Below are 12,489 nucleotides of genomic sequence, written 5' to 3'. Positions count from 1 at the left end.
GTCAGTAGGAAGATATGATTCTATTCACACATTGGGGCATTAGGGCATGATTTGGGGCTGAAAGAGAAAGTCATCCAGTCTAAGGCAAAGTAAGAAAAACAGGGAGAAAGAGGAAGGGCCATGCATGAAAAGCATGGTGTTATGCTGAGGGAACACAGCTCAGAGTCCCCAGGCTGTCATCTCTCCTCTCTCCTTGAAGTCTGGCTGCTCAGTTCATCATTGAAAAGTGCTCAGGCTCTGGTGAACCAGTCCCTGCTAACCAAAGACAGAGAGAATGATTTATAAGATTGATCAACAGTTTACTATGAAAAGTATATTTGTCAAGAATATTTGTGTCTAAAAAGGAAAAGCCTTTTTAGATTAGGGGGCTGCTTGGAGTTCAGGGGCTTCAGAGCAGATGGATATGGAGGGTGTTAAGTGATATTTTCTCCAAACTGGGGAAATCTGGAATGTCACCCACTCTTGGACTCCCAGGAGAGTATGACCAGGCTGATGGACAGGGCATGCTAGCTGCTCAAGGCCCCTCCAGCCTACAGCACTGGAGACGTATTAGAAGACTCTCCTTTCCCTATCCCGCCTCTGGTTACTGTGTTTCTCCCTTCTTGCCCCGTCTTGACCACCTTTACTATCTTGCTCCTCCATATGTTTTACACTAAAATTATTTCCAGTGTGCTGGTCCCTTACTGCTTTGAGTAAACAAGCTGTAGGTGCTTGTCTACCAGACCAGGGAGAGGCACCAAATTACTGACAATGGTTAAGAGTGCTACTCTGGGGCTTCCCTGGTGGCACAGTGGTTAAGAATCCGCCTGCCAATGCAGGAGACATGGGTTCGAGTCCTGGTCCGGGAAGATCCCACATGCCGTGGAGCAACTAAGCCCATGTGCCACAACTACTGAAGCCCGCGCGCCTAGAGCCCGTGCTCCCAACAAGAGAAGCCACCACAATGAGAAGCCTGCACACCACAACGAAGAGCAGCCCCCGCTCGCCGCAACCAGAGAAAAGCCTGCGCGCATCAACGAAGACCCAACGCAGCCAAATATAAAATAAAAATAAAATAAATTAATTTTTTTAAAAAAAGAGTGCCACTCTGGGTTCAGACTGGCTCCATTATTTACCAACTATGTGACCTTGAGAAGCTCTCTGTGCCTCAGTTTCTGGATGGACACAGAGATATATCCTCCAGAAGGAGGGATTTGCTGGCCCAAATGATGGCCTTTAGCTTTCAGATACTTCAGTATCTAGCTAAGCTGCAGAGAGACCCTTTCCCCAAGGTCATGGCCTTCCCATCTAATGAATACATCTAATGAATAATAGAGGCAGGGCATTATAAGTCTGGCCATTTCTGTCCCCAATGTGGGACATCCTCACCATCTATTTTAGCTTCAGCGTGCCTACATGATCAGTTCATTTTGTTGTCAGGTATGCACCACAGTTCAATTTCTCCCCCTTTTCCTCCCTTCCGTGGTTGTCAATCCCAGGAACACTCCCTAATAAACACTCTGTACACTAAACTGGGTCTCAGGGTCTGCCTCTTGGAGAACCCAAACTGCAACAGTTGGTGCTAGGAGAGGTCTGAAAAAGCAGGCAAAAAATTATGTTCAGAAGCTGGGTCACTCACCACACAGCTGGAAATGAAGATCTGGTGGTCCAGTTGTTGAACATTTCATCGATGATGAATGGAGATAGTATGATGATAGAAGGGATGTATCAGGCATTTAAAAAATATGTGGCGGAGGGTTCACATCAGCTTCACACCCAGACTGCCAAAACGAACCAAAAAGCTGCTCCAGGTTCCAGAAGCACCTTCCTCCCAGGGCTCCAGGGAGTTTGCCAACTGAGGCTGCCTCTCCTCCAATCTCCCCACCTGGCACTGCCGCGATTCAGAAGAAACAGGGATGCTTCTGGCTGCCCTGCCAGGCGCACACTGGCTGGAGGCTATCTGTATCTGCCCACATCTACCTGGGCAGAGCTTTTAAAGGTGCCAGAGCCTCCCCATAGTCCACTCTAGGCAGGGGCTCCCCCCACCTTCCCATAGTGCACATCTAAAGGTGCCCACACTTGGTGAGGGGCTGGAGGGGGGAGGGGGGAGGGGGGACCACCTGAACAGCAGCTGCCCACCCCCGAGTGCCTCTGTGTGGTCCGGCCCAGTGGCAACCCTGACCACCACCTGAGCACAGGTGCCCTCTTGGGACCACCCCCCTTATCTTTGTTTCTGTAAGAATAAACAAAAGCATTTAAATGTTTTACCTTCTTTTATGCATACAGACTCCAAAAACAAAAAGCAACACAAATTTTTACTTTTTGACTTAAAAGGTATAATGAAAAATTATGGGGAGAGTATTCATTATGGCAGGTGTCTATCTGTAAGAAAATATGTATATATCTGTATGTCATATATCTTGTTAGCAGGTTTATTTTTTGAATGAAAGGTAACAAAGAAATCGATCTGAAATATGTACCACGAGAAGTCCCATGTCCCATCAAACTTGTCAGTATTTTATAAATAAACTTTTTTTTGGAAAAAAAATATGTGGGGGGGGGCATCAACATCCATTCATGATAAAAACTCTTACCAAAGTGGGTATTGAGGGAATATATCTCAACATAATAAAAGCTGTTTATGACAAACACACAGCCAACATAATAGTCAACAGTGAAAAGCTGAAAGGCTTCTCACTAAAATCTGAAACAAGACAAGGATGCCCACTCTCATTACTTCTATTCAGCATAGTATTGGAAGTCCTAGCCACAGCAATCAGACAAGAAAAAGAAATAAAATGTATCTAAATTGGAAAGGAAGAGGTAAAATTATATGCAGATGACATGATACTATATATAGAAAACCCTAAAGACTCCACACAAAAACTACTAGAACTGATAAACAAATCCAGCAAGGTAGTAAGATACAATATTAACATCCTGAAATCCATTGCATTCCTTTACACTAACAATGAAATATCAGAAAGGGAAAGTAAAAAAAAAAAAAAAAAAATCCCTTTTAAAATTGCATCAAAAGGGACTTCCCTGGTGGCACGGTGGTTAAGAATCCCCCTGCCAATGCAGGGGACGTGGGTTCAATTCCCTGGTCCGGGAAGATCCCACATGCCATGGAGCAACTAAGCCCGTGTGCCACAACTACTGAGCCTGTGCTCTAGAGCCCACGAGCCACAACTACTGAGCCTCCATGCCACAACTACTGAAGCCCGTGTGCCTCGAGCCCATGCTCCACAACAAGAGAAGCCACTGCAGTGAGAAGCCCGTGCACCACAATGAAGAGTAGCCCCTGCTCAACACAACTAGAGAAAGCCTGCGTGCAGCAATGAAGACCCAATGTAGCCAAAAATAAATAAATAAATAAAATTTTAAAAATAAAGTAAAATAAAATACAATTGCATCAAAAAAATAAATACTTATGAATAAACCTGGTCAACGAGGAGAAAGACTTATATGCTGAGAACTATAAAACCTTGATAAAGGAAATTGAAGATGATTCAAAGAAATGGAAAGCTATCCCATGCTCTTGGATTGGAAGAATTAATATTGTTAACATGGCCACACTAAAAAAAAAAAAAAAAAAAAAGGCCATACTACCCAAAGCAATCTACAGATTTAATGTGACCCCTACCAAATTACCCATGACATTTTTCACAGAAGTAGAACAAGTAGTCCTAAAATTTACATGGAACCATAAAAGACCCATAACTGCCAAAGAAATCCTGAGGAAAAAGAACAAAGCTGGAGGCATAACCCTCCCAGACTTCAGACAATATTACAAAGCTACAATAATCAAAACAGTGTGGTACTGGCACAAAACCAGACATATGGATCAATGGAACAGAATAGAGGGTCCAGAAATAAATCCACACATCTATGATCAATTAATCTTTGACAAAGGAGGCAAGAACATACAATGGAGAAAAGACGGTTTCTTCAGCAGGTGGTGTTGGGAAAGCTGGACAGCCACATGCAAATCAATGACGTTAGAACACTCCCTCACACCATACACAAAAATAAACTCAAAATGGCTTAAAGACTTAACTATAAGACATGATACCATAAAACTCCTAGAAGAGAACATAGGCAAAACATTCTCTGACATAAATCTCACCAATGCTTTTTTTAGGTCAGTCTCCCAAGGCAATAGAAATAAAAGCAAAACTAAATAAATGGGACCTAATCAAACTTATAAGCTTTTGCACAGCAAAGGAAACCATGAACAAAATGAAAAGACAACCTATGGAATGGGAGAAAATATTTGCAAATAATGCAACTGACAAGGGCTTAATTTCCAAAATATAAAAAACAGCTCATACAACTCAATAACAAAAAACAAACGACCCAATCAAAAAATGGGCAGGGGCTTCCCTCATGGCGCAGTGGTTGAGAATCTGCCTGCTAATGCAGGGGACACGGGTTCGAGCCCTGGTCTGGGAAGATCCCACATACCGCGGAGCAACTAAGCCCGTGAGCCACAATTACTGAGCCTGCGCTCCGCAACAAGAGAGGCCACGATAATGAGAGGCCCGCGCACCGCGATGAAGAGTGGCCCCCACTTGCCACAACTAGAGAAAGCCCTCGCATAGAAACGAAGACCCAACACAGCCATAAATAAATAAATAAATAAATAAATAAACCCAAAGTTAAAAAAAAAAAAAAGGCAGAAGACGTAAATAGACAATCCTCCAAAGAACACACACAGATGGCCAATAGGCACATGAAAAGATGCTCAACGTTGCTAATTATTAGAGAAATGCAAATCAAAACTACAGTGAGGTATCACCTCTCACCGGTTAGAATGGCCATCATTAAAAAGTCTACAAATAATGGGGAATTCCCTTGCAGACCAGTGGTTGGGACTCGGTGCTCTCACTTCCGGGCCCCAGGTTCAAACCCTCGTCAGTGAACTAAGATTCTGCAAGCTGCGTGGCACAGCAAAAAAAAAAAAATTAAAAATTAAAAAAAATAACAGGGTTTCCCTGGTGGCGCAGTGGTTAGTAATCCGCCTGCCAACGCAGGGGACACAGGTTTGAGCCCTGGTCCGGGAGGATCCCACATGTCGTGGAGCAACTAAGCCCATGAGCCACAACTGCTGAGCCTGCACTCTAGAGCCCACGAGCCACAACTGCTGAGCCCGCATGCTGCAACTACTGAGGCCCGTGTGCCTAGAGCCTGTGCTCCGAAACACGAGAAGCCACTGCAATGGAAAGCCCGTGCCCTGCAACGAAGAGTAGCCCCCACTCACTGCAACTAGAGAAAGCCCACACACAGTAACAAAGACCCAACGCAGCCAAAAATATATATATATTTTAAAAAATAACAAATGCTGGAGAGGGGGGCAGAGAAAAGGGAACCCTCCTACACTGTTGGTGAGAATGTAAGTTGGTGCAACCACTATGAAGAACAGTCTGGAGGTTCCTCAACAAACTAAAAATATTGCCATATGATCCAGCAATCCCAATCCTGGGCATATATCTGGACAAAACTCTAATTTGAAAAGATACATGCACCCCTATGTTCACAGCAGCACTGTTCACAATAGCCAAGACATGGAAACAACTTAAATGTCCATCAACAGATGAATGGATAAAGAAGATGTGGTATGAAGATGTGGTAATATTCCATCGTATATGAATACAATGGAATATTACTCAGCCATAAAAAAGAATGAAATAATGCCATTTGCAGCAACATGGACCTAGAGATTATCATACTAAGTGAAGTAAGTCTGAAAGAGAAAGACAAATACCATATGATATCACTTATATGTGGAATCTAAAATATGATACAATTGAACTTATTTACGAAACAGAAATAGACTCACAGACATAGAAGACAAACTTATGGTTACCAAAGAGGAAAGGGGGTGGGGGAGGGATAAATTAAGAGTTTGGGAGTAGCAGACACAAACTACTATATATCAAATAAATAAACAAGGTCCTACTGTATGGCACAGGGAACTATATTCAATATCCTTAATAAACTATAATGTAAAACAATATGAAAAAATATATATATTTAAAACTCAATCAATTTGCTATATACCAGAAACTAACACAACATTATAAGTCAACTATATTTCAAAAAATATAAATGGGAGGCATAATAATTATAAGGATAGTGAAGTTGGGTTCTGTTACTGAAAGCCAAGTGTGAAAGCCAGAGGGCCTCCTTAACAGCATATGAAGAGGTCTTCAACACCTGCAGTGGGATGGCAGGGAAAGCTGAGGTCCCAGATAATCATCAGAATAGTTTAAGCTCCAATAAGGTTAAACTCCCAAGCAATGCAGGTCAGCTAAGGGCCCTAGTTAGGAAATAATGAGATCATGACACATGGAATGGGGATATCTGATTGATGCTCTTGAAGATCTTGAATTTCCAGATTCTCCTGAACCCTCTGAACCTAAAGAAATGGCCCACCATCCCACACTTTCCTCTTTCTTGTAGACAGTACAGAAGCCTGTACCCTGTAAGACTGCATGTACCCTCCTCGAAGTCTGCCTGTATCTCCCTCCTGGATACTCGGCCAATAACCAGGGTTAAAGCACCATATAACCTAGTAGAGGACATATTGGGACTGCTAAAGGAGGAAAGGGACTATACCTAAAGGAGCTGCAAGAACTAGCCAAGCATGTACGGGCAGGAACTGGGAGAGAAGCAAGGGACTGGATTCTGAGGGCGCTTGATCAGGCGACCAGGTTGTAAAATTGGGTTAGGGAGAGTTTATTGATTTGGGAGCACTCTCCTAAGATACAGAATTTATCACTCTGCCAAGGACCCCAGGAAATGGTACAAATTTGTTACTAGAATGGCTCTTAGAAGCACAGAAAACTTTACAGCCCACATGAGGTAAAAAATGCCAGAGTTGCTAAGACAGATGGTGTAGGAGGAGATTTTAAAAACTCAGAGAAGTCAGCATGAAGTGGATGTACTATACAAGGTCAGAAATCCCACAGACTGATTATTTTCTGTGGGAAGACCAAAGAGGATACTGCATTCACCAAGGCCATAAGGAATATGACGGTAAGAGGTGCACCAGCATCACTAAAAGTTCAGTGGTGGTTTTCCTATTTGGGCCAGGACTGAGTATGAGAGGCTGTTAGAAAACTGGGCTAACTAACAGCAAGGGGGCAATAGGGTCTTGAAACAAGAGGCCAGGTAGCAACACTTAACTGCCAGAAGCCAGGTAGATGCAATTATTATAATGAGTGGAAAGGTCAGAATGACAGCCACAGAAGCCTGAGCCTCAGAGAATTATGGAGATGTTTAACAGAATATAACATCCCCAAGAGCAAAACAGATAGGCAGACAACAAGGGTACTCCTCAATTTTCAATCAGAAGAAATTAAGGTTGGGTGATCAGGGGGCTAAGGGCAGTTACCCCAATGGAAAGTGATCATCCTTTGCCCACTTTCAGATCTGGGTCAATTTTCAGACCCTGAATTCATTAAGAGATGGTCAGGTCACCAAAAGGAGGACCCTGCAACACCATGGCAAATACACACAGTAATGATTTCCGTGTCCTTCTCTCAAAGTTCACATACATACGTGTATTACTATTTCCAAATATATTTTTAGATATAGTTGTAAGGAACAGAATACAAGTTCATTTAAAATGGTTAATGAATACATAGTAATTTTTTTGGCATATAAACAACAGAAATTTATTTCTCATAGTTTTGAAGGCTGGAAGTCTAAGATCAGGTTGCCAGCATGTTTGGGTTCTGGTGAAGACCCTCTTTGAGTGCAGACTGCTATCTTTTTGCAGTGTCCTCACATGGCAGAAGTGGTGAGAAAGCTCTCTGGGGTCTCTTTGATAGGGCACTAATCTCATTAATGAGGGTTCCACCCTTATAACCTAATCACTTCCCAAAGGCCCCACCTCTTAACACCATCACATTGGGGATTAGGAATGCATAGTAATTTTTGTCATTTTCCATTTTCTCAAAAACAACAGATGTTAAAAATATCTCTTTTGTCCTTTGGGGTGGTCTGCATGAAAAGGGATCCTCACAGCACTTTAAATGTGCATGTCTTTTGCAGTGTTTATGTGTGAATAAATGTAATCTCTTGAGAGCAGGGATCTTGTCTTGGTGACTTATTCATCTTATTCAGCATCTAGCTCAGTGCCTGAGCTCAGGCATATAGTAGGTGCTTGATAAATACATGTTGAACAAATATATACACATGCAAACAATTTTGTTTGTTTTGATAAAGAGTGGATGGATATCTTGGGATGGGAGAATTTTACATAGTTTTTTTTATTCCTTTATGTTCTGCCCTTAAATTTATTTATAATAAGTAGGAATCGTTTTTATAATTTAAAAATTATTCTATTACCCCAAAAAACATTTTAAAATTATGAAAAATTCATACTCAGTGTAATAAGTTCACACAACACCAACGTGCACAAATTAAAAACTAAAAATCTCCCATCTCCAACACTCTTCCTCCAGCCCCTTCCCACTCTACTGTAATCTGCCTCTCCAATTATAACAATGATACCTGACATTTACTGAGTGCTTACTCTTTACCAGGAAGTATTCTAAGCACTTTTTTTACCTGTGTTAACTAATTTATACCTTATTATAACCCAAAGAGGCAGATATTATCATTATCCTCATTTTGCAAGGGGAAACTTTCACAGGTTGGGTTCCTTGGGAAACCAACTCAAGAGGAAATTTAGAGTACAGAATGTTAATTCATTCATTTCAGTTTAGTCTCAGTATGGACTAACTCCAGTCCATGATGCATTAGAAGACCCCTTGCAGAAAGATCAAAATCAATAGATTTCACTCAAATAAAGAACCTATCTTTCTTCATTGCAGTCAGGGGTCACTGACTATATTATGACTTTCTTTTATTCACACATTTAGAGAGGGTCCTCAGAGAAGGGCACCAGCCTTTGGGGTAGCTAGAAGCAAGGGAGATGACGTGGTCATTTTGGGTCATCTTGGCCATGGGCTCAGTTCCAAGGGTATGCTGGGGGAGAGAAGTCTAGGGGACTTCTCTTAGGAAAAAATCTTTTGGAGTAAAGAGATAGTTGAGCCTTATTTGGGTTGTCTTCTCTACCTTAATCCTGAACCCTTTTCAAGCTAACTGGCAGCAAACTTGACATGTAGGTATGTGTTTAGTTCCAGGGATTTCTCTGTGTATGTTATATCTTCTTTTATTATTATTTTAAAGCATGCACATTTGTGATACAAATTTGCTGGAGAAAATAAAATATAGACAGTAAAGGGGAAAGGAAAAGGGAAACCAGACAGCAAGAACTCATCAGCCTGCCTCTGCCCAGTAACAGCTCAGGGAAGACTGAAGTCTAGCTCTCAAGTTCACTACCAGAAGAAAGAATTAATGGACTCCAAAAACTTTTGAGAACAGTTTCAAATTATTATTGCTGACGCTCCCTACCTTATATTCCAAATCCCACAAAGAAATCACTTCTGAATTTGTTTTTATCAGCTGACCTCAACAGGCATAAAACTGAACTGATTTCCTGCACCCTCCAGTCTCCCCAGCCTCCCCTCCACTTGTGTTCCTTATCTCCATGAAGGACCCACCAGCTTCCTAAGCCAGAACCTGAGCATCATTTGTATTTGGAACGTCACCTTTTCTCTCTCCCAACTAATCTTCAAGTCCTGGTAATGCTACCTTCCAAATTATCCAGAATCCATCCACTTCTCTCCAATTCCACTGCTTCTTCCTTACTTGAGGGCATAATCATCTTTTGCCAAAATGCAATCAATAGCTTCTGTGGTTTCCCTGCCTTAGTCTCCCTCCTTTTTAACCCATTCGCCACACTGCAGCCACAGTAATTTTTTAAAAACACGAATCTGATAATGCCGTTCTTCAGTTTAGAATCTTTCAATACCAAAGTTCAAACTTCCTAAGAGTTTATTAGGTCTGAATGATTTGGCCGCTGGGTCCCTCCGCAGCCTCATCCCCACACACCATACCCTCTGTTCGGCCATAATGAACTTTCAGTTCCCTGAGCCCAACTTTTTCTATTATCGCTAGGTCTCTGACCAAGAGGTTCTTTGCTTGCAACACCCTTCCCGCTACTCTTTTTTTGGGTAAATCAGATACATCCTCCACGTCCCAGCTCAGTTGTCACTCGCACAGCCCAGGTAGGAAGGCTTCACCCCACGACAGGTGCCCTCAGCGTGGTCCAGCCGATTTGTGTCTCCCAGGCGGACGGCCCTGACGGTGCCCTCGACACTCCATCAGTGTCGGACAGTTGAAAGGCTCCTTAGAGCGGACCCAGATGCTTGCCGCTCCAGTCCACGACAGGTAGGCAGCACATGAACCTTCAGCCCCGCAGCAGAGACACACCCAACTCGTCCAGCGGGCAGCGCCGGTTACGGAACGGCGGTTCAGAGCCCGGAACCCAACCCGGTGCCCCCGCCTCCCACGCTGCGTCGGGGGCGGGGAGGGGCGGGGCTCTGGGCGCCGGCGAACGGCGTGCGACGAGCAGGGGGCGGGGCCAGGGGCGGAGCGGAGCGCGCATGCGCGGTCGCCTTTGTGTGGGTCGAGCAGCGGCGGCGGCGGCGGCAGTGGCGGTCCCACTGGCAGGCGGGCAAGAGGGGAGTCCGGGCGGCGTCCGGCGTGGGAGCCGGGGGACCACGATGGTAAAGAAGCGGAAAGGCCGCGTTGTGATCGACTCAGACACGGAAGACAGCGGCAGCGACGAGAACCTGGATCAGGTGAGGGCAGGCCGCGGAGGCGCGGGCCAGGGGAGCGGGAGAGCTGAGTCCCGGCCACGGTAGTCGGGAGCCGGTCGGGCCCCGGGCCTCCTGGCCGGAGCGCCCGGCCTGCCTTGTGTCCTGAACGCCCGCTGCCGCCCCTTTCTGCTCTCCCCACAGTGCCCGCGGCCCTTGGAGTCTGGCCGGGGCCTGGAGACAGAGCCCCGAGGACTTGGCGCCTTGAGCGGGGAGGCGGGGCAGGGGCCAGGCTGGTGGGCCTCGGGCTCGGGGGACTGGAGGGGTCCTTGGTCTGCCAGGGCCAGATCGGGGCGTCAGGCTGCAGGCCAGGCGATCCGGGCACGGAGAGATAGGAAGTATCGCCCGCCAACTCGGGAGACTGGGAGGTTTTGGAGGAGGTGCAAGGGTGATCGTGGGGCGGTGGGGGGGAGGGAGGCCGAGAAGGTACAAGCTCTGGAAGATGAAGTTTTTCAGACAAGGGTGTGAACAGAGAGAAGGGGAACCTCTGTCGTGCTTGGCGAGGAATACGTAGCTGTGGGCACGAATCTATTTGGCAGCTAGGGTCGTTTGTGTTTGAGAAGGGTCTCTGTTGAGATGTCAGACCCAAGACAGCTCATGGGAGGAGGAAAGAGGGCATAAGTGGAGAAATATCTAGGGCGTCATGGAGAGAGTGTGGCGGGGCCTCTTAGCCCTTTTCATGCAGCATCCCAGAATTCTTTCTACTTGAAAGATGTACAAGAGACATTGAAACTAACTTTTGGTCTCACTGTCTTGGGGTTGCTTGAACTGTTATATACTCTAGAAAATACTGTAGGGAGGAATCTGTCCTTTGTAGCAGTGCTCCAGTGACACCAGAAGATACAAAGAGGGTTTTTCCCCACATTTTGTGAACAAATGATATAAAGAAAGGATGTACAAGAGATAATAGTTCTATAAGTTGAGTAGAGAGAGCACTGAACTTAGAATCTGGAATTTTTGAGTTCTAGGCTGGGCTATGCTGTTTTCTAACTATGTATCTTGGGCCATAACAGTAAAGTCTAGATAAAACATCAGCCTTGTGTATCTGATTGAGTTATTATAAAGGATTAAGTATTTGTAAGAATTAATGTTGGGGGCTTCCCTGGTGGCGCAGTGGTTAAGAATCCGCCTGCCAATGCAGGGGACAGGGGTTCGATCCCTGGTCCGGGAAGATCCCGCATGTCACCTAGCAACGAAGCTCATGCGCCACAACTACTGAGCCTGCGCTCTAGAGCCCGCGAGCCACAACTACTGAAGCCCGCGCGCCTAGAGCCCGTGCTCCGCAACAAGAGAAGCCACCGCAATGAGAAGCCCGCGCACCGTAACGAAGAATAGCCGCTGCTCGCCGCAACTACAGAAAGCCCGCGCACAGCAACGAAGACCCAACGCAACCAAAAATCAATATATAAAATAAATAAATTTATTTTTTAAAAAAAGAATTAATGTTGGTACAAGCACTTAGAAACTAAAGCATTTCTATAAATGACTTCTTGGGAGTCCTTTGTATTAGGTCAGAGGTCTCAGAAATTAAATATTAGGGCATGAAAGAGGAGGACTTTAAGAAAGAGGGACTGAAGATGTGTTGAAGAAAAGAGGGCTGTTTTGAAAATGGTGGTATGGAGGTGGGAGGTGGGGAGTAGTGGGGCTTGTGGAGAAGTATCAAAGGGATAGACACCTTGTTATGGGATAGGAAGTAAAAGGTAAATTGAAAATGTTCTCACCCGAAAGACTCCTGAAATTTATGAAAATATTTTTTTAAATTGTTTTTTAAATT

At 44.6% G+C, this 12,489-nt stretch overlaps 1 protein-coding gene across 1 annotated transcript in view; it reads left to right on the top strand.

Annotated features, from left to right (window-relative positions):
- The first annotated feature begins 10,502 nt into the window (after window positions 1-10,502).
- Window positions 10,503-12,489, top strand: part of RTF1 (RTF1 homolog, Paf1/RNA polymerase II complex component) — a 44,804-nt gene continuing 42,817 nt past the window's right edge. The window contains exon 1 of the mRNA XM_061180474.1: window positions 10,503-10,700. Coding sequence (XP_061036457.1) covers window positions 10,503-10,700 — 198 coding nt within the window. The remainder of the gene's footprint in view (window positions 10,701-12,489) is intronic.

The sequence above is a fragment of the Eubalaena glacialis genome, chromosome 2 (genome assembly GCF_028564815.1).
Source record: "Eubalaena glacialis isolate mEubGla1 chromosome 2, mEubGla1.1.hap2.+ XY, whole genome shotgun sequence".
Taxonomy (NCBI): domain Eukaryota; kingdom Metazoa; phylum Chordata; class Mammalia; order Artiodactyla; family Balaenidae; genus Eubalaena; species Eubalaena glacialis.
Note: the sequence above shows the minus strand (reverse complement) of the source record. Positions and strands in the feature narration are given on the sequence as shown.